At 39.0% G+C, this 20,224-nt stretch overlaps 1 protein-coding gene across 1 annotated transcript in view; it reads right to left on the reverse strand.

The window, feature by feature from the left end:
* Positions 1 to 10,627: 10,627 nt before the first annotated feature.
* Positions 10,628 to 20,224, reverse strand: part of ntn1b (netrin 1b) — a 42,620-nt gene continuing 33,023 nt past the window's right edge. The window contains exons 5-6 of the mRNA XM_027141534.2: positions 18,949 to 19,023; positions 10,628 to 12,819 (exon numbers count right to left, since the gene is read on the reverse strand). Of these exons, the coding sequence (XP_026997335.1) occupies positions 12,497 to 12,819; positions 18,949 to 19,023 (398 nt within the window). The 3' untranslated portion in view covers positions 10,628 to 12,496. The remainder of the gene's footprint in view (positions 12,820 to 18,948; positions 19,024 to 20,224) is intronic.

Genomic DNA, 20,224 nt, shown 5'->3' on the forward strand with positions numbered 1-20,224 from the left:
GCAGGACGATGAGCAATATTGGGCTTTGAAGTGCTTTCTAAAGAATGGGTGGATGGGGGAGGGTGTGTGTGAGGGGTGGGGGATACAGGGGGAGAAATTACTTGCCATAAAGAACAGCCGAGGTGTGAGTAAGCAGCAAACTATTCGTTCTGGTTCTGGTGCTGGTGTGGTTATGAGTCCCTGGGGAGACTCTGAGGACCCCACCAGGCACCTGAGAGGGAACAGATCAGCAGGATCAGGGCCGGGCCTTGCTGGAGGTGGAACTAATGGGTCCATGTGTGTGCAGACACTTCTGAAGACCAGATGCGGGATGAAGAAGTGGGCTGGAATTTTCACACTATGGCTATCGGTAGAGAGAAAAAGAGAGAGTCTAATGTCTTATTCGTGAAGACCATGCGCACATGTTAGGTATATTCCTAGATTATTTTTCCCTTATTACTCTTATGTCGATCTCACATGTTTGCTAAAACAACAAGGACATTCCAGTCTATCTTTTATTTATCTGCTCTGTGAAGTGAGTTCTTCCAATAAATTTAGTTCAGACCAAAATATATCTGTTCCATATGATGTGCTTACCCCTGTAAATGTCACATACAGACCCCAGAGCTTTGGCGGCATTGTATTATTAATGGTACTCTGACCCTATAACATCTTATTCAGTCTGCCTAATAATTACCTTCCAGCATGAGGAGCCATAAATCATATCAAAGATCATGGACAGAAAGCAACCTGAGGGATATTTAAAAAAAAAAAAACATTCACGAATGAGTCAGGTAATGTTCTTACATCTTTCTATTGTAAAACATCAGATCAAAGGAAAATGTCTCTCGGTGCAACCGACATCGCATCATACGCTGTTTTCATGCGAGAAGCATGGTGATCGAATGTGAATGTCTTATGTGGAAACAAATTCAAGGCTTGGGTTGATCTCAATCAAACTGAATGTGCTTTTGGCTCTGATGCAAGGCTGTACATGGGAACTGCTTCTGCTATGACATCCTTATGCTTTCCATCAGTTCTGTTCCACTTTGTCTCGCCTGCACTAATAATTCTTTCGGCTTTGTTTTTATCCCTTTTGTACCTTGTGGACTGGTTTCCCTTTTGTTCTCTCTGGCTAAAATCAAAGTGTACTTTGGATTAAGGCAATAGCCAGCTGCTGTAATCTCAGATATGTTATGGTGGCAAGTATTCCAGGGCAGACCCTGTAACTAAACCACACTCTAAACTAGCTGGATTGCCCTACTTTCCTTTCTCTTTATAGACAGGATTAATGTGACTTTTGCGAGTGCAGACCACACCTTCAATTAATGACTGTGGTTTCAAGAGCGATTGCAAAACAGTAGAAGGAGAAAAGAACTCACAGAACTTGGGCTGGAGTTCTGGGCAAATTCTGGTTTGCGGTAGAAGGCAGAATTCCCTTTGCAAGAGATCCAACAGGAATGTAGAAGTCATGGAGAGCAGGGAAGAACTGGTGAGGTGGTGGAGAAGGAAAAGCCATCATGGAGAACAGTAGCAATGAGCAAGGAAAATGTTACCTAATAGGCACGAATTTCAGGTGTAGTTGTAGTTCTCCCAAAGTTCAGCTGTTGCATAACCACATTGTAACTCACTTGTTTGGTCTTTTCATGTCTCGAGAATGAATCTGTTTGGCTACACATTCAGAAGTCAGCATTTCCACACAAAGTCTCTTACACTCTAGGGTTGGCCCACACCATACTTTTGGGATTTTGTAGCTGTTGCATGCAGTTGGGTTATAATCTGCGGCTAAAGGCGTTTAGTGCCTTACTTATAACACTTCAACAGTGCAGACTTCTGCTCTATTAAACAAGTCCAAATGTGAGGAAATAAGTGAAAACAAACCTTCACATAATTAATAAGTACTAGCTATTAACTGACTTATAATGCATCCCGGGAGATCTGCCCTAGGATTATGCGAGAGAAGGAAGCTTAATGTGTGTTTTTGCAATGAAACCCATTTCCTGCTGTGAGCCAGTGGACAGTGGACCAAGCCAGGAAGAAATACACTTAATGCCATCTAGCAGGCGGAACTGGAATATTTCAGGGTTTCCAAAAAGCCCTGACTGACTGCAAGGCTAGCCAAGAATCATGGTACAGCATGGAGACAGTGACACCACCCTTTTCCTATCTGCCAGCATTCATCGAGATCACTTCTTCCAGGTCACAACTGGATCAAAGCTGAAGCAGGCGTCACACTCTTCCTTGCAAACCTCTAGAGAACAGTGTCTCACACTCTATTGATTTCTCATCCTTCTTCTCCTTCACCTTGTCACTGTCTGTCTTCCATTTCTCATGGACGAAAAACATGTGCTTTACCCAGTACATTCTTCATAAAAGCTGTCAGATTCGGACTCTCAACAAACTCAACAAGCTCTGGGTCATTATGTTACGAGTGAGAGAGTGTGATACCATGGTGAAACACATTGCTCGGACGGCTGTGTGTCACACATACACACCCACACAGGAAAAGGGGTCAGAGTGCAACACAAGAGCCCATTCATGGAATTTCATTAAAGACACTAAAATGATTCCATGCGCAGGCAGTTTACCATTTGGATGACAAGCTTGTGATGACTCTGCCTGTTTTTTTTCCATGTTCCACTAGGATGTGTTTCTCTCGAAAGTATTTGGGTTTCACTGTCAGTATCAGTGCCAGGCCATAATGCAATCAAGACACTTTGTCTCCTTGAAAAGATTTTTGTTGTTTATGCTATTATCTAAGCAATCTATCTGTCTCAGTGGATCTGCACAGATTTATACTAAACAAGTTTTTGGAGCTGACCAAAGTGGGAAAGAATTATGTAGATTAGTCGACTGGCAGTAGACTGGCAGTGTAGAAATACACTCATATACACTTACACAAATTATGCATATGGTATATATATATATGTGTGTGTGTGTGGTTGCATGGAGCAGTGGAGCCCTGTCACCCTTGCTGGAGTGACATGACAGAGTCTTAAACGCTTTCATCAACAATCTCTGCTAACTGACCGCTGACAGTGCTGCTTACCACCCATTAGGTTATGTGTTTAACCGAGCATGTCGCCTGCCAATACCGAGCCAAAAACAAACTGGATACTATTCTTGCACCTCTCATACTCTTGTTTTTCCTATTCCTCCATCTCCCTCAGCTCTTGTTTTGTTTGTCCTCTTTCCCTTCTCACGTTTCTTCTCACCGTGTAGTCATGCATGTAGGTACTGTAATGATGGGGCAGTATGTCAGCTCACCAGTTGTTCATTCAAAGCAGAAGCTTGCTGCCAAGTTCGGAGATGGAATCCATACGGGATGGGGAGCTCTGGGTTGGGTTAAACAATAAAATCACACTTACTGTGGAAGCTGGAATGGAAGAGAATCCATGTGAGGAGGTTTTCCATGGATGGTTCATGTGGAAAACAAAAAACAGATTGAACTATCAGGAAAAATTTGCCTCAGGTTTTGTCAAAGGGCAATGTAGAGTTATGGATTATATCTGTTTTGTGGGGATACTGGAATAGTGCAGAACACTGGTTCTCAGAGGCACAAAGGGGATTTTACGGACATATAAAGAGACAAATTTAGCATGCTTATTGATTCTAAGAAAACTCTAAAAAGCATATTGTCCTTCAAGAGAAACCAATTACCAGTGTTTTGATTACATACAATTCCCCAAATCGTTCATGTTATTTCCCAGACTTGATTTCATCTGTGGGAAATATCTCTGTTTGGCCATAATGGATCTGGTGCAAGGGGAAATTGATTGTATTTGAGTGTCAATGACCCAAACTTTCAGTTATTCAGACTGTATTTTTTTTCTTTTCTTTTTGGCAGTGTAGGTTCTCTCTCTCTCTCTCTCTCTCTCTCTCTCTCTCTCTCTCTCTCTCTCTCTCTCTCTCTCTCTCTCTCTCTCTCTCTCTCTCTCTCTCTCTCTCTCTCTCTCTCTCTCTCTCTCTCTTTCTCTCTCGCTCATTCTCTCTTTCACACACACACACACACACACACACACACACACACACACACACACACACACACACACACACACACACACACACACACACACACACACACACACACACACACACACACACACCTCAAAAGCCAAAACAAGCTTAAGAACAGACACATACCCTTACAGTAAAATAAATATAGAAAAACATACCTTTTGAACAAGAAAACATCACAAAACTCAGGTTCATAAAGGCTTGATCTTTGGAGGTGACTTATTTTATAAGCATATTTATGCATCATTCTGATTGGCTGAGCCACATTCGAAGCTACTGTACAATTAAATGATTAATCCCTGGATTAATTACAGTGGTCTTTTTAAATTTGGTGTAATTTGTAGAATTTCTAAATGGTCTTATTTCAGACTTAAAACAAACACGTTAAACATCCCTTTTAACTTACCTTATTAAAGAGATGAGAAATTTTTCACAAACTCCGTCAGGTCAGGTGTTGGAAAGAGAAAAAATACAAAAATACATTTTGATTTTACATAAAAAAATGACTTTTACAAACAGCTGGATGATTGTCATGTAGGTTTAAACTATGACAATACATTTGGAGTAATTCAAGTTAAGTTTCTGAATAGTTTTCATATGGAATCCATGCAAGCACATTAAAGATAAAAGCTTAAAGTCATATGGTTTGGAATTATAAATAAGGACAAGTAATCTAACACCTTAAACACATTATTTCAAGATTAGGTTGTCAAACCACCACAATACAGAAATATATTACGTATACATATGAAGGCATTTAATCTAGGATATCACTGCCCAACTATGAGGCAATCTGGCTTTGATTCCAAATTGCCCACAAGTAAACAGACTGCTAAGAAGCAAGCCCACTCACTCTTAGTGGCCACACTAGTCTCTCATACCAGCAGTGGTAGCAGAGGTGAAGAAAGTAGCATGAGAGCAAAAGATAAAGCGAGCAAGTGATGTCGGAATGTGGGAAGAAGCAAAGCCTCTGTTGGCAGAATCAGGTCTTGTTTGCTCAGCAAACGCGGCAGTCCTGCGCATGGCTGCTAGGGGGGAAATGCCCACATTGTTGGGTTGGGGGACCCTGGTTACAGGGAAGCGAGGGCCCCCCGGTAGCCAGGTTTGAAGAAACAACAGGATGAAGGTCGGCTAATATTGCTGTTAATTCCTCTTCCCAGTCGCCATGACTCCCAGCAGGGGTTTATTTGAAGATCCCAGACGTCAAAGTCACTGAACACTTTGTTGGACCGATGAGCACTATAAGTCAGTGCCAATCCTCGGGGAAATTAATGTATTCTGATGAAATGGGGCCGACAGGCACTGGATGGAAAAATCCACCCTCTTACCACACTGTTGTGTTTCTTTCTCTACACTTGTTCTTTGGCCATTTGTCTACATTCCTCTAGGATCTGTAGCTAGACAAAATTTGATTGGATAATGGCATGTAAATAAGGCTCATTTAACACTTGATGCTCTTTAATTTGTGATATACTTACAGACATTCCTTCAAACTAGTCCAGAATCTTCTCATGATTCCGAAGAAAGCTATTATGACAATGAGTCAAAATGGTAGTGGCCGAATTTGACAGGTCTATTATCTTCCATAGTCTTTATCACACAAAGGGTTTTACCTTTCTGATCCACATCCACTGTGGAAGGGTGTGTGCACAGACTTTAAAGCCTTTTAGAAAGAACTGGTTAATTGACAATGAGAACACCATTAACACCAGTGGAAATCAAGACAAATTAACAAATTCTCTTGGCCTTTGTTTATTTTCAACCTAAGAATATAGATAGCAGTGAAATGGGAAAGAGCTATAACTCACAAATCCCTCCTGGTGAAGTGGATTAACCCTTTATGGAGATGTTAATGAGAAAAAAAGAGAACTAAACCTCATGTTTCTTTTGAGTGCTGATTAATCTTGGGCCTCACTTATGCATATGAGAGTTGTCTTTGTCACCCTGTCTCGTGAGCAAGAAATTAGTGCTGAAAGAAAGAAAGAAAGAAAGAAAGAAAGAAAGCAATGTGAAGAAAAGCTGAAAGGATGAAAAAAAATTGGACTGGGGAGATATTGGAGGTGTTGGGTGTTAAATGGCCTGAGATTTGTGTGTGTGTGTGTGTGTGTGTGTGTGTGTGTGTGTGTGTGTGTGTGTGTGTGTGTGTGTGTGTGTGTGTGTGTGTGTGTGCATATGCTCTTCTCTGAATCTTAAAGTGATTTAGACTCCATTAACTCATGAGGGCATTTATGTTTATGCTGCAGTTTTCAAGGTGCCCAGGACAAGGAAAGGATTTGCAGGAAAAGGAAAAAAAAACAGGGTGATGATTGAGGAGGCTTTCAGGCTGGCAAGTATAATCAAAAAATTGCTCTGGTTGAGATTTTAAACTAATGACACAAAGATGATCATTTTTTCAGAGAGATTAGATGGTAGGAAAAGGTATTAAAAGGTCATTTCGTCATAAGCAATAATAAAGATAGTTAACACTCACATTTAAAGCTTTTAGATCAGTTCTGACACATATAACAATATGTCTGACACATATAACAATACTATGTCACAAATATTAAATAATTTATACCAGATTAAATCTGAAAAACGTCAATCATCTGCACTTCCTTCAGAAATATAGCAACTCATATGATCACAACCAGTGAAGAATGGATTTTCTTAAGCTAAGCTTTTCACCATGCCAAGTAAGCTAGTTAGGCTAAGTAGGTAATTTTTCGGAAATTTTTTCACAGGTTTCCTTCATCCAATATAACATAGTGTTAAATCTGTTCATTCTTCATTCTTGTATATTAAGAAATTTTTGTGGTCTGGTTGGGGGGACTAAACTCTCCCTTACACAAACTTATTCTCTCCCCTGCAAAACACACACACACACACACACACACACACACACACACACACACACACACACACACACACACACACACACACACACACACACACACACACACACACACACACACACAAAAATACACACAAATTGCTCAAACAATGTCCTTTTTTATGGTAGATTTATAGAAGAAAAGCCATAATCAATTTAGAAAAAGAAATAATCAATTTAGTAGAAAAGAACACCAAGGTTTTATACACAATGTACAATATACACAGGATTTGTTGGTTTCACAATAAGCCTGTTTGACATTCTGAGCATTACAGATCAGATGCCTACAGTTTAAAGTTATTGTTGCTCATCAGTGTACTAAGATACACTAATTGAAGCACTAATTATTTAATATATAAAAGATTACAGGATGACAGGAAGTGAACTATACTTTTAAAATGGCTTTACAAGTTTTTCTACAAGCTTTCTACATATGAAAATGTCTGATACACCCACACGAGGTACCCCTTGACAAGTGCCATTTGACAAACACACTAGCTCGGGTGAGAAAACAGCACAGATGGTTGTTCTCATGAAAATTAGCAGCTCCAGGGCAAACAAAACAGCATCCGAGATGGCAGGAGTTTGATTTACAGAGGGTTAATGCTGCAGATGAGGGGCCCAAGAACTCGCATCACTGAAAAGGATCTCAATACCGCATAGCAGAGAGAGAGAGAGAGAGAGAGAGAGAGAGAGAGAGAGAGAGAGAGAGAGAGAGAGAGAGAGAGAGAGAGAGACCCCCACCCAAATACACCACACAAAACCTAGCTTTTGGCTTCCTTCTGTTTTCACAGAATGAAAGTCATCAAATTAGCGTTGGATTCTAGACATTAAGAAGTTAAATGTAGTCTCTCATGGAGTTACTTCCCACCAAGGCTCAGGGTGAGAAAGCCAGGACGAGCTCTCAGGGTAAATTAACAGTCTTCTTGTGTAGCTGCTAAACGAGGGGAGGGAGTGGAGGAGCTTGAAGAGGTTCTCAGTGAAGGACGCGAACAAGGTCACAAGGGTTCTTCTCACCAGAATCTCATCTTAGCTGCCAGTTGCAGCCAAGCCAAGGAACCCATCATGGGTCCCCATGGTGGTGTGAAGCTCAAGTGGTGCTGCACTTTGTTTTTTAAGGTGATATACAGGGTTGAGAATGATGCCAGTCTCTCCTTGCACAGAGAAGCCATTGAAAAGGGAAATCGAGAGGAGAATGTAAGAGAGACATTTATTTTATACATTGGGCTAATTAGGTTCACTGGTGATTATGTATGGCAAAATGGCTAGAGAGGTTATAGCAGTACCTTTAAACAATTAAAGTTCACTGTATATATCTTGAAGCTGTGGGCTTCTTGGATTCTTTTTGGCCTGTTCATAGAGCACTTCCCTACACCCCTATACACAACCGGAAAATATTTTAGGAGTTGCCTGATGTGTGTTAACAGAAGTACAATAGTGGGAGTGTGGCTGGAGTAGATGCTACGGAATAGACTCTGTCCAAGTATAGTGTGTGATCATGTCACCCTGTATCCTGGATATTACAGTAGACAAAAGTCTAGATATTTTTTGTTTTGCTTTATTTTAGCACAAAGTCATCTAAATCAAGCTTAGCAACTGATGTTCATAGCTCTACAGATGTGTTCTGTCATAAACTTATCCTTAACAGTTGTTTTTCTAAATGTCTGCTGGTTCTCTTAAAGATTTAACTGCTCAAGTTACCCTGGCTGTCTATTAAGTTTCCTATTGACTATAAAGTTTTACTAATGGTCTATAAAGCTCTAAATGGTTACAGTGGGGTCTTTGACCATTAGTGAAAATGCTTCTAATTTGCATTATTTTCTATTTTTCTACAAACCTTTTCAATACAAAGTATATTATTTGCACCAACTCAAGTGAAAATTAAAGTATTAGACATCTTTTTATGGATTTCAGAAATCCTTATTAATTGTAATAAGGTATGTCCACTTTTATTGACATCCTTACCTCAAGCTGTCGTGCACTCCACAAATTTGTCTACAACATGACGATTCATGATCAAATGTGTGAACAAGCGCTTCATTAGACGGGATAAAAGTTTATCAGTTAACATGGTCATTGTTACAAAATACGTAAACTTTAAGTAGTTACCTAGATATAAGCAGAATCTTGAATAGTGAACATTTTCTTATCCCATTTTTATAAAAGTTAAAAAAAAATAAAAAATAAAAATAAAAGTCTTAAATATTAAAGACAAATGTTAGAAATTCAGTTATTATAAATGCTGTTAAAGCCTGAATAAAATCAATCAATTGTAATTAGTTTTTCTTTGCCTAATTTTCAATAATAATAATAATAATAATAATAATAATAATAATAATAATAATAATAATAATAATAATAATAATTCTTCTTCTTCTTCTTCTTTTTATTATTATCATCATCATTATTATTATTATTATTATTATTATTATTATTAATTAGTCTAAATTAAGCTTAGCAACTGATGTAATGAAGACAATATTGTTGTCGTGACCAATAATAATAATAATAATAATAATAATAATAATAATAATAATAATAATAATAATAATAATAATAATAATAACTATTTTTTATTATGTTATTAATATTGTATTATTATTATAATATTAGTAGTAGTAGTATAAGTACAGGATAACATGAGCATGGGGAGAACATGTCTCTACTTCTGTAAAGCTGCTTTGTGACGAATGTGAATTGTTAAAAGCGCTATAGAAATAAATTTACTTGAACTAAAATGTGAAACTCCACACAGACAATAACCTGAGCTAAGGATTAATCTGAGAAGCTTGTAGCTGTGAGATTTCAATGCTACCTGTTGCAGCACCATGCCACCCTAAAGCATTACACAGTTGCAGCCTTCAAAACTGCAACCATCTTGAACGAACATGATTTGTGCCCAAAGACCAGCATGTCTTGTCAGCTAAGTGGCATGTGTGAACAATGCACCGGATTTGAAGAGCTGGGATGTGTGGGATATTCATCCCTGAGCGCCAGTAGTGTGTGTGTGTGTGTGTGTGTGTGTGTGTGTGTGTGTGTGTGTGTGTGTGTGTGTGTGTGTGTGTGTGTGTGTGCAGAAAGTTATGCGGGTGACATTAACAGTGTGCTGACTTACCTCAAACTCCACACAGTTTATAACTTATCCCGGATGCTACGCGTTTTATAGAGGTGACTGGAGCCAAAGAAAATGATGATCCAGTAAAGCATGAGGTTTGGTACGAAAAGTAAAGGATCTGGGATTTTTTTTTTTTTTGACATTTACGGTTCACAAAGAACCCTTCACCATGTCTTTAACAACTCTCTCACTTGGCACTGGTGATCATGTTGAACTTGGCCGTAGTGAGGAATCCTGGGGTGTAATTAATGTTATTTATTTATTTATTTATTTATTTATTCATTTATTTATTTATTTATTTATTTATTTATTTATTTATTTCAGAGTAAATTCTATTGTGTGCAGATAAACATGGTAAGAGTGCAAAGTTAGTTTGGCATTATGAATTTGCAGCAGTTCTTAAAGCATCCGTGCACAATCCTTGTAAGTGAGAGTGGTAGGTGGGCTAAATCAATATTCAGTTCTTCTTGGCTTGGTGCCATTTCAAACAACAAGAACTGTTTGCCTATCGGCATCAGACTGCACTGACTGCATATATTTAGATTTCTGCATATCTACAGGAACTGACTACATGCACATCATGGTTGAGTAAGCTATAATTAGATACATATTTTTTTTAAATAACTTAATCACATATAGAATGCTGGGGTTTATGGTGTGTTTATTGAAAACAATCTCCAATTGCTCACTATCTGTACGTTCAATGGTTACAACGTCACAAGATCATCTCATGGTAGCAACAATAATAAAAACAAGGCATGTCAATTCCGGTATCATTAAATAGATTCATTTTATGAGAACCATTATATATTAGTATGCATTATAAGAAAAAATAAAGAATACAGCTAAATGTCATTTACAGGTAGACCATAAACAATGGCTAGGTCTTCACCCAAAACCTGGTTCGGAAAATGAATTCTCCAAATAGTTGAAGAAAAAGTCAAAATGGTTCTGATTTGAAATGTAGAATAGATCCCGTGTGTCCGTTTGTAACTGCTCTAACTGACAGAATTTATGTTCAGCTCTAGGCCACTGTCAGAGTTCAAAGATTAATGGTAACTTCAGTGTGGACCGTGTGTATGCGATTGTGTGTGTGTGTGTGTGTGTGTGTGTGTGTGTATGTGTGTGTGTTTGAATACTCCGTTCTCATAACAGACACTGTACAACTTCTCTTTTCATTCAATCAGTGTAAACAAACACAAACACTCTTTACTCCTAAGTTGAAATATTACATTTATGGTTCTAAACACTCTGGTTAATAATGTGAATATAATCTAGTTAGTGTTATATAAAGGTACTATACAACTATACAAATAACAATAACACGACAATACCTTCCACAAAGTACCAAGCAAATTATAGGGCTATTTTTTATGACCCAAGGCAAAAAGAGTCTTCAAAATGGTCTTCAACTTGTCAATAGATGTATTTTTTTAACACTGCATTATACTGTACTTAAGGCATTTTTTTCTACAGCTATACGTTACGGACAAGATTCTTCCACGCGTTAACCGTGAATGAAGTTATGAAGAAGGAACTTTTGGTAGGCTGTAAAGAAATCACCCTTACATCAGAATTCTACATGAGATGAGATTTATGTTTCAACTGGAATGATTTAGAATCTAAAAACTCACTTTTTAGGTGTTTCTTACATCTAATGAAACAAAAACCTACGTTTTCTGGCTTTTATCATTTTCTGAACAGTTTTAAATGATAGCTGTTACAAATGAACAAAGTAAGTAAAATCAGGGATCACGTGTTAAAGCTGACGCTGTCTTTATACATACATATCGTGTGGTAAGTAAGGCCAAGTATGCTATACTGTACATTGCAAAAATAATGACATTCAACTTAAATGAGCAGTGGTTCATTTTCCCACTAAGTGAGGCATATCACTTTCCATAAACACGTTTGATGAGGTATTGTCCATAATGCTTTACTTGAGAGTGGGGTTCATAGAGCTTGTTAGTTCACTCTGTTAGTTCACTCTTTGAACTTGCAAATTCAAACACAACAAAAATTAAAATAAAACCGGCAACACCACAAAGATCGCTGTATTGTTTCCGAAACTAAGCCAGGAAGTGGTTTGCTCATATACAACAGTACACTATAACACAAGCTTGGTGATTTAAAAAACAAACCAAAGAAAAAAAAATCTCATGAAAGAAATGTGAGACAGTAGCTAATTTCAGTAAAAAGGATCCAGGGAATGTCAAACTATATAAAAAGAAAATAGAGTGAGGGACACCAAACTGATCACTCGAAAAATGACTTTACATACTGTATATGTAAAATTAGGTGCAAACTCTGCAAAATCCACAATACAAAATAAAAATCTGAAAGAAAACTGAAAAAAAAAAAAAAATTGTTGAAGACAACTGTGAAATCCGAATTCCTTCACAACCGTTTCTACCAGAGGCTAGCAATATCAGTCTGCTTAGCAGCGCTCGGTCTTTCCTCCAATCCTTCCTTCGTCTCCCTCCTTCCTGTGCTGATTGCTGTTGCTAGATGCTTTAGCACTTGCCCCTCTTGTCACGCTGCTGGAACTTGCGGAGACGACGGGCCCACTGGTCCTTCCAGGGGACAAGCAGGCTGGCCTTGTCGGCCACGACACCACTCTGGCCGCGCGAGTCCTCATCGTCTGAGCCCAGCAACAGATACTTCCTGCCTGGCTTGATCTTGGGGCATTTACAGGCCACGTCTTTGGCACGCACCCACAGCAGCTGGTCACCTCGACGGATGCGGTGCCCGCCCTGCTTGTACACCGAGATGATGTTAATGGTGAACTTCCACCACTCGCCTGCCTTGTCACCTTTCAGCACGTGCACTTGGACAGCTAGAAAGAGGAACATATAGGCTGTGATGTTAGTGGTATATATTTAAGTCACATTCACATATATGTGTGATGTATTCAATACCATGGCAATACTTGCATGCGAACACAGTGTGTTTCCACAGTATAAGTACACAGGGTCACAGCGAACCTGGAGTCTATCTCAGGGGACTTACAGTACAGTAGGGGCACAAGATGATGGACACCCTGGTTTGGGTGCCAACCATCACATGGCACAATCTCACACACTCACAATTGCTATATGCAATTTTAGGATTTAGCACTAAATTCTATTTTTGGAAATATTTTTTAGTCTTCAAAGATTGTTTACTGTAGTCCTAATGCTTAATGATGTGACTCATTCTTCACTGAGATTTGTTACTGTATGTAGTGAACTGGATTCAATTTAGTTCAGTTATATGTGTTTGTAGCTTTACAGGAATATATACAGTACAGCTGAACATTGAAGTGAAAAAAGAAATACATTATCATAAAAGACGTACATAAAGATAATTATTTTTAATTATTTTATAATTGCACTACAAAGTGTCACCCAGATGTGGATGGGTTTCCTTTTCTGTTTGCTTTCTCAAAATGTTCCTTCCTCATATTTCCTCATATTGTCTTTCCTCATCACCGTCGCCTCTGGCCTGCACATTATGGATACATTTGAAATTTATAACTGGTTTCCTCCATTATTATATCTCTGTTAAGGTTCTTTGTGACGATGTCTGTTGTTGAAATAAATTGAATACAATGACAGTGTTTTGCATATATACATCATTTTAGAAGTGAGCTAAAATGCTTTAGCAAACATTTAGAATGTTCTTTTATATAGACTTTTACTGTAATATTTGGCAGTAAACAGTAAATACAGTAATATACAGTAAATTCCACAACACATTAAAAAAAAAAATTCTAATACACCTTGAAAAATATCTCGTATATATGTATATATTTAGATATGTATATGATAGCACACTTAATGTTAGCTATTCAATACATTCAGAAAAAAGTCCTATATGCATATGCATCCTATATATTCCTGCAAATCTGAAAGAAGGCTAACTTGCTCTTTCTGAACCTCTCCCCTCCTTCTCTCCTCACACCCTGACCCCTGACCTTCCCTTGTTGTCCTGGGCCACATGCTCCGTATTGCAGCAACAGTTGCCATAGCACTCACAGCCAAAAGACAATGTGTGCCCACCGAGAGCATGCAAACGCCTCCTCCCCTCTCCTGCGGGACCTGTTGTAATGTTGCACTACAGTGAATGGAGCTTTGGAAACACTCAGCTTTCCTCCATAAAGATTTATAGAAGGAGACGGGGTGGAAGTGTAAAGTACCTGTTTCATTTTTCACTTCTTTGCATTGTTTTTGGTCAAATATTTAATATATCATTTCAGAATATATTCGTAAGAAACACCATAAAACTATTACTTTTTTATAACCACAAGAAATAAAATTGGTAAAGATGGCAGTAGGCAAATAAATAAATAAATAAATAAAATCACTGAATCTTAAGAATCTTTAGGAAATACAAGTGTATATTTCTGCGTCAAACAAATCCGAGCTAATGGTGCAAGGCTACGCCAGCGCCACATCATTCTGCACACACAGAGTCCGAGCTCATGAGCTAATCTGTGCTCATGATGAAGTGGTTTCATGGGGGAATGTTCCAGAAAGGCCCAGAGGGCCCAGAGGGGGCCTAGCTAAGAGTCCTTATTTCACAATTAGGGAAAATTGACCTTGTTTGGAAGTGAGACCATGCTTTGTGGTGTGAACCTCACAAATCCTCCAAGAAGAAAAATGTTAATAAAAAACAAACAATACATGCTTGCAAAATGAGTGATGCTGACCCACCTGTTAACTAAAGGGGAATCATGTTTGAGAAATACGCCATCAGGGCCATTATACAAAACTGACACGGGAAGTGCTCAATTTCTTTTCTTTTTTCTTCCACTGTTGCACTCTTTAGTGACAGGGGCATGAATCGTCCCCTCTAACACAGTGGAATGTCCCGGCTTGGCAGCGGGGGGCCTGCTGTGAGCAAATTGCACCCAATTTGAGAGAAGAAAAGAGCAGTGTCGGTGTGAGGAGAGTGCACTCCCACGGGCCTGCCATTCATTCCTGCTGGCTCTCTGGGCTCGAGCCCGCTCTTACGGCCAAAGACAGAGCGAGAGATAAAAAGAATAGAGAAGAGTGTGGTGAGGTTTGGCATTTCTGGATGGGAAACCACTATTTATCTTCCCAGCCGCAAAGAAGATTCTAGTAGAACTAAGCAGAAGTGTTCCCGACCTCATCGGCTCACCGAGCCTGTGGGGTCCAAGCACCCGGTTCAAGAGCACCGTGAGAATCTGGTCCCGGAGCTTCGTTACAGCTCAGCAGGAGCCACTGATGAGCACATGGGCAGCACTGTGTGAAGTAAGTGTGCTGTTGGAGGAATCACTACAGCATTCAGACAACTAGACATGCATGCTAGTGCGGTACTGTGCCAACAGATCAGTGGAAATAAAGGCAGGTTGATGAGCCCTGCCAGCTCCTGTGTGTGTTTGGGCGGTGTGCTGGGCCGTGACCCACTCGCCCCACACAAGCCCAAGGCTAATCTAATTAGTGCGCTTGATTAGCAGCATGAAGCTCATGCTCACACCCCCGCTGGGCCACCCTACGCCCAGACGCTTATCACCATACTGACTGCTGGCCCTGTCACGAGTGTGTGTGGCACGGTTCGGGGCCCACATGTACACTGACACGCTGTCACACACACATGGTGCTTTGATTCATTGTGCGTTGCTCCCAGTCTGGGACCAAGGGGTTGGCGGCTGAAAATTCAGCTCTTTCTGCTTGCTGTCTCCGTAGAGACAGAGTACAAAAGAGGATGAGCAGCAAATATTTTTTTCTACCTCCGTCTTATTGTCAGTAGAGGGCAGATTTAGCACCTGATGTCTGCGGGCGACGGAGCATTGAGACGGACTGGGCTCTGTTTAAACTGGGCCATGGACACCCACCGAATACAAACAGACACAAAGGATGTTTTAGGGTGTGCAAACACACGACCACACAAAGAGACGTGACTAAAACTCTTAGGCTCGGATTTAACCATGAAGAGTTTAGAAAAAAGCGGCTCTTCAGGAGACAAAAAAATGTTGTTCGCAGGGCAAGATGGCAGAAATGATTTTCAGTCCCCCATAAAGGTCTACGTGAAAAATAGCTCTGCACACATTAAAAAATCATTAAGAGAATGAATATGACAACTTGTTTTTTTCCTCTGTCAAGTTGTTTCATACGGATCACATTTTCTCCTTCGCGTTTTATTGCCTTATGAATGAGGAAAACAGAAGATATATTTCTATGCTTATTTGGACGCGTTTGAAAGCGCTCGTGACCGTTTCTCCTCCCCGGCTTTGATTGATGAATTGTGAAGCTTTCTGGGCGGCTGACAGCCCTGTATAGGAATAGCATGGTCCATTTGCTGCATGCGATGCGTCTCAAAAAATTACCCAGCTGCCCAGAGCACATGCTGAGGAACCTGAATAATTCTGTGGAAGTTTTTCACTTTGTCCTACTGCTTTGTTTTGGGTCAAAAACAAAAGGAAAGCCAGTGCTTTTATTTATGCTTGCTAATTGCTTAGTGAAGGAAGTTGTTCAAAAAAAAAAAAGCAATAATAGAATAGAACTAATAATTTGACTTTAGATTAATATTTGTGAGAACTTTAAACAGAACGTATATTTTAAACGATGAGCTTTGAACTGTTTCAAATTATGCAGTAAGGAAATTTATATCAGCCAGCCAAAGTGTTCCTCTAGAGGACTGGCACGGTATCACAGACACTATATCAAATGGTGGATTGATGCATTGATTCGTGCCAGAATTTCACTTGGGAGTGAGATTTTATTGCCTAAAGAAAGGGAACTTCGTCAGGATCTCAAACACACATCCACTGAAGAACTCTGTAACCAGAGCCAGATCGGAGCCCACACACTACTGCATCGTTTTTGCTCATGCTGCATTTCCTCCAGTATATCAAACATAAATAGGTCCCTTAAAGAGAATAAATGCAAAAAGAACGAACAGGAGAGAACTAATGAATCCATAGTTCCAGGTTTGAAGAATTATAGCAGACATATATAACCACAGACCGGACATTAACAGTCCCTCCAGCACTCCTTCCGTGACTGTATTTTTTTCTTCTGTTTCTGTTCATCTAATAAATAGCAATAAATGAATAAATTTAATTTTACACGGCAGTAGAACCATCAGGAGAGCAGTATGAATAAAGAGACAGCTGTGGGCTGATTTTAAATGGCTGATTAAAACTAATTAGAGGCAATGAGACATTAATATTGATATGATGCTACTGATCTAAAGACAACATGCATGGCCTGAGGGGCTGCTGTGTGTTTTTTCTATGTTTTTATCGTGCGCCTCTTTTATGCTTGTGTTTTATGTCTAGATTGTGTTTGTGTACTAAGGTGTTGATATTAATTCATTTGATCATCATTTTTGTTGTTTTGATCATCCAACCTTCAATAATAATAATAATAATAATAATAATAATAATAATAATAATAATAATAATATATTTTTTAACTTATAAAGAAATTTTAGCAAATATCTTGAAACGTATAAATATGCAGTGCTGTGATTTATTTATTTATTAATTTGGAAGTAGATGCTTACATTGTCTTTTTTTTATTTCCATCATCATCTCTTCCTGATCTGAATATTATTTTGAAAAAATACTCTAACAACCTTTATTATTTTGGCCCATTTTTCATTTCATGTTACTATTGGACTCTGAGAGATAAACATGTAAAACTACATAAAGTTTTTATTCAAACCACTATTTCATTCAGGAAAATATTTATTATGTACAATTTCGTTTGTTCTCTTGTCTCACATTTTTAGTACTGGCTTTTCCTGTCTTTTAATGTAAGAACCATATTTTTACGTGTCCAAAATATTTTGTTCTGAATGTGTTGTGCTTTATAATGCACTGAATCAAAATTCAGAGCATCAATATTCTTTAAAGGAGGCTCCTTTGTATAAGCTGCTTGTCATGTGTTGCATCTAATAGTTTTATATATATATATGTGTGTGTGGAGTTAATAAACTTTCAAAGATCAAACAAACAACATTTAACAAAATACGTTTAAACAATATAAACAATACGTTTCCAGTATTGGGGTTTGAGAGATATGATTTGAATGGAGTGACAGTGTTTGTATGATGCTTATAAATCTATCAATTATGTACGTGACGTGATAGTTTGTGCTCTTGAACTGCCGGGACTTCTGGGATTATATCAGGATCTCACTGTCTTCCACAAACAGAGAGACAGCATGAGTATGTGCGTCAAGTGAGTCGTGCTGCTCCATATGATTTGATGCCACAAACTTTAACTTTCCAGATCCCATGTATAATCCGTCATGTTATGTACAGTAGATGAGAGATTGATAGAGGGCAGGAAGAGGTGGTAAGTGGAAATAATTTGTACTTTCTATACACGTTAGGTACAACCGTGAATGATCGATTTCATGAATTTTGTCCTACCTTGCTGCTCACTGACATTTCTGTAGTATTCAGACTCATAAGTTAACATGAACAAAACATGTAGTTCCTCGTTAATACACTGTATATATCTACACTGTATAACACTGTTTTTTGTTTTTTTTGTTTTTTTATAAAGAAGCAAATAATTCAAATGATCAACACCTGCGAAAACCAATGTTCGTAGACAATCGTAAAAACTGGTAAAATTCAGAGGTGATGCTAAATAACAAGCTCTCACACTTCAGCACAAACAAGCTGTAATTTAGTAGTTGCTAATTTGTGTGGATTTATTGTTTTAGTCCTGGATTGTAACCCTTTAAATAGACATCCGTGTGACTTGCTTTCCATTTTAATTTGCATTTCTTTTACATTACTTGGCTAATTAAAGTTCATGGTTTGTTTTTGAATGTTAACTAATGTACTAAATAATGTTTGCAAAATAAACACTAATGTAAAGCTTTACCTATGCTTATATAGAACACAGAAAACCTCATTTTCAGAATCTAACTCTCACAAGCCCCCACAATACAATGGCTATAACTTAGAAAGGGATGATGCGTCTAGAGGATCAGTCACTTACCAAAGTCTTTCTTGCAGTACTTCTTCATGGTGACCTTCATTTTGCCCTTGGATGCCTTGCAATGGGAGTCACAATCTGTGTAAAGAAAGAGAAGAAAATAAATCAGATTTATGAAAAAGACATGTGATTTCAAGTACATCTGAAGCGTTTCAGATTCAGATTCTAAGACTTCCATCTTCATTAAGCAGTTTCTTTCTGGTCAGGGATGATGGATTTGGAATTCTGGTCATGAGACGTGAATACACATTGATGAGAGCAGAACAATGTGTATCAATCTCAATAGCTGGGCATTGAATCCCGTTTCTCAAGGGATTTATTAAGAGCTTTGAGAATGTTGCACCTTTAAGTGCAGCTCAGCAGCCTGAATTTTGATTAATGTTACTTAAATGTTTCAGTTTGTATTGTTTTATATTCTGTTTCTTGGCCCGGCTTTTCCACACAGCTGCACAATGTAGTTATTCCATGCCCAGATGGTGTCCTGTATTGAGCAATCCATACATCCCATACACCAATGAGTGCCACATTAGATCAGACTGAGGCTTAAATTCGACTATTCACTTCTTTTCTCACTGTTATTATTCAGTCCAGCTTCTCCATCCCCCCGCTCTGTCCCAGGCTCAATATTAACGATGTCAGTGCTGGAGGTAAAGAGGTCATTTAAACTCAAAGGAAGGCCACTGAGAGGATTGGGAAGCACTGCTGAGAGAGCTCTTCCCTCCAAGGCCCGTAATTTAATTCAAATCAGCAGAATTAAATTAGGCTACGCTACTTTCAGTTGTAGAACCTGGTCTAGAGATGACATGGAAGAGTGAATCTTGGGCTGCATTAATCAGACTCCAGGCTCTGTGATTAATACCATGTGAAGTTAGCGTTTCTTTCGGAAAGTGTCCTGAGCTCTGGAACATAACACAAGGCCTTAGTGATGACCGCTGCCTCCATTGAGGCAAAGTGAGGCACTATTTGGACAGATGCCAAGCTCTATCGAGGCCAGACTGAGCAGGAAAATGACTCCTCTGACGTCTCTCTACTGACTGACACAAATTGGAACCAGAAAGTCTCCCGGTGTGGCTACCTCACATAGCGGTAATAACCCGGAGGTTTCTCGTTTTCTGAGCAGGACAGAGGTGGTGGGGGTGCAGTGAAGAGCGGAGAAGGAGAAAGAGAGAGGGAAATGGGAGAAAGGGGACCTTTCAGTTTTCGCCTGAATATGGACAAACTTCATTATTTTCTCCAGGCCTCCGCTTAGCCCTCCCTTTTCACGGGTCTTTCTATTCCG

The sequence above is a fragment of the Tachysurus fulvidraco genome, chromosome 15, assembly GCF_022655615.1.
Source record: "Tachysurus fulvidraco isolate hzauxx_2018 chromosome 15, HZAU_PFXX_2.0, whole genome shotgun sequence".
Taxonomy (NCBI): domain Eukaryota; kingdom Metazoa; phylum Chordata; class Actinopteri; order Siluriformes; family Bagridae; genus Tachysurus; species Tachysurus fulvidraco.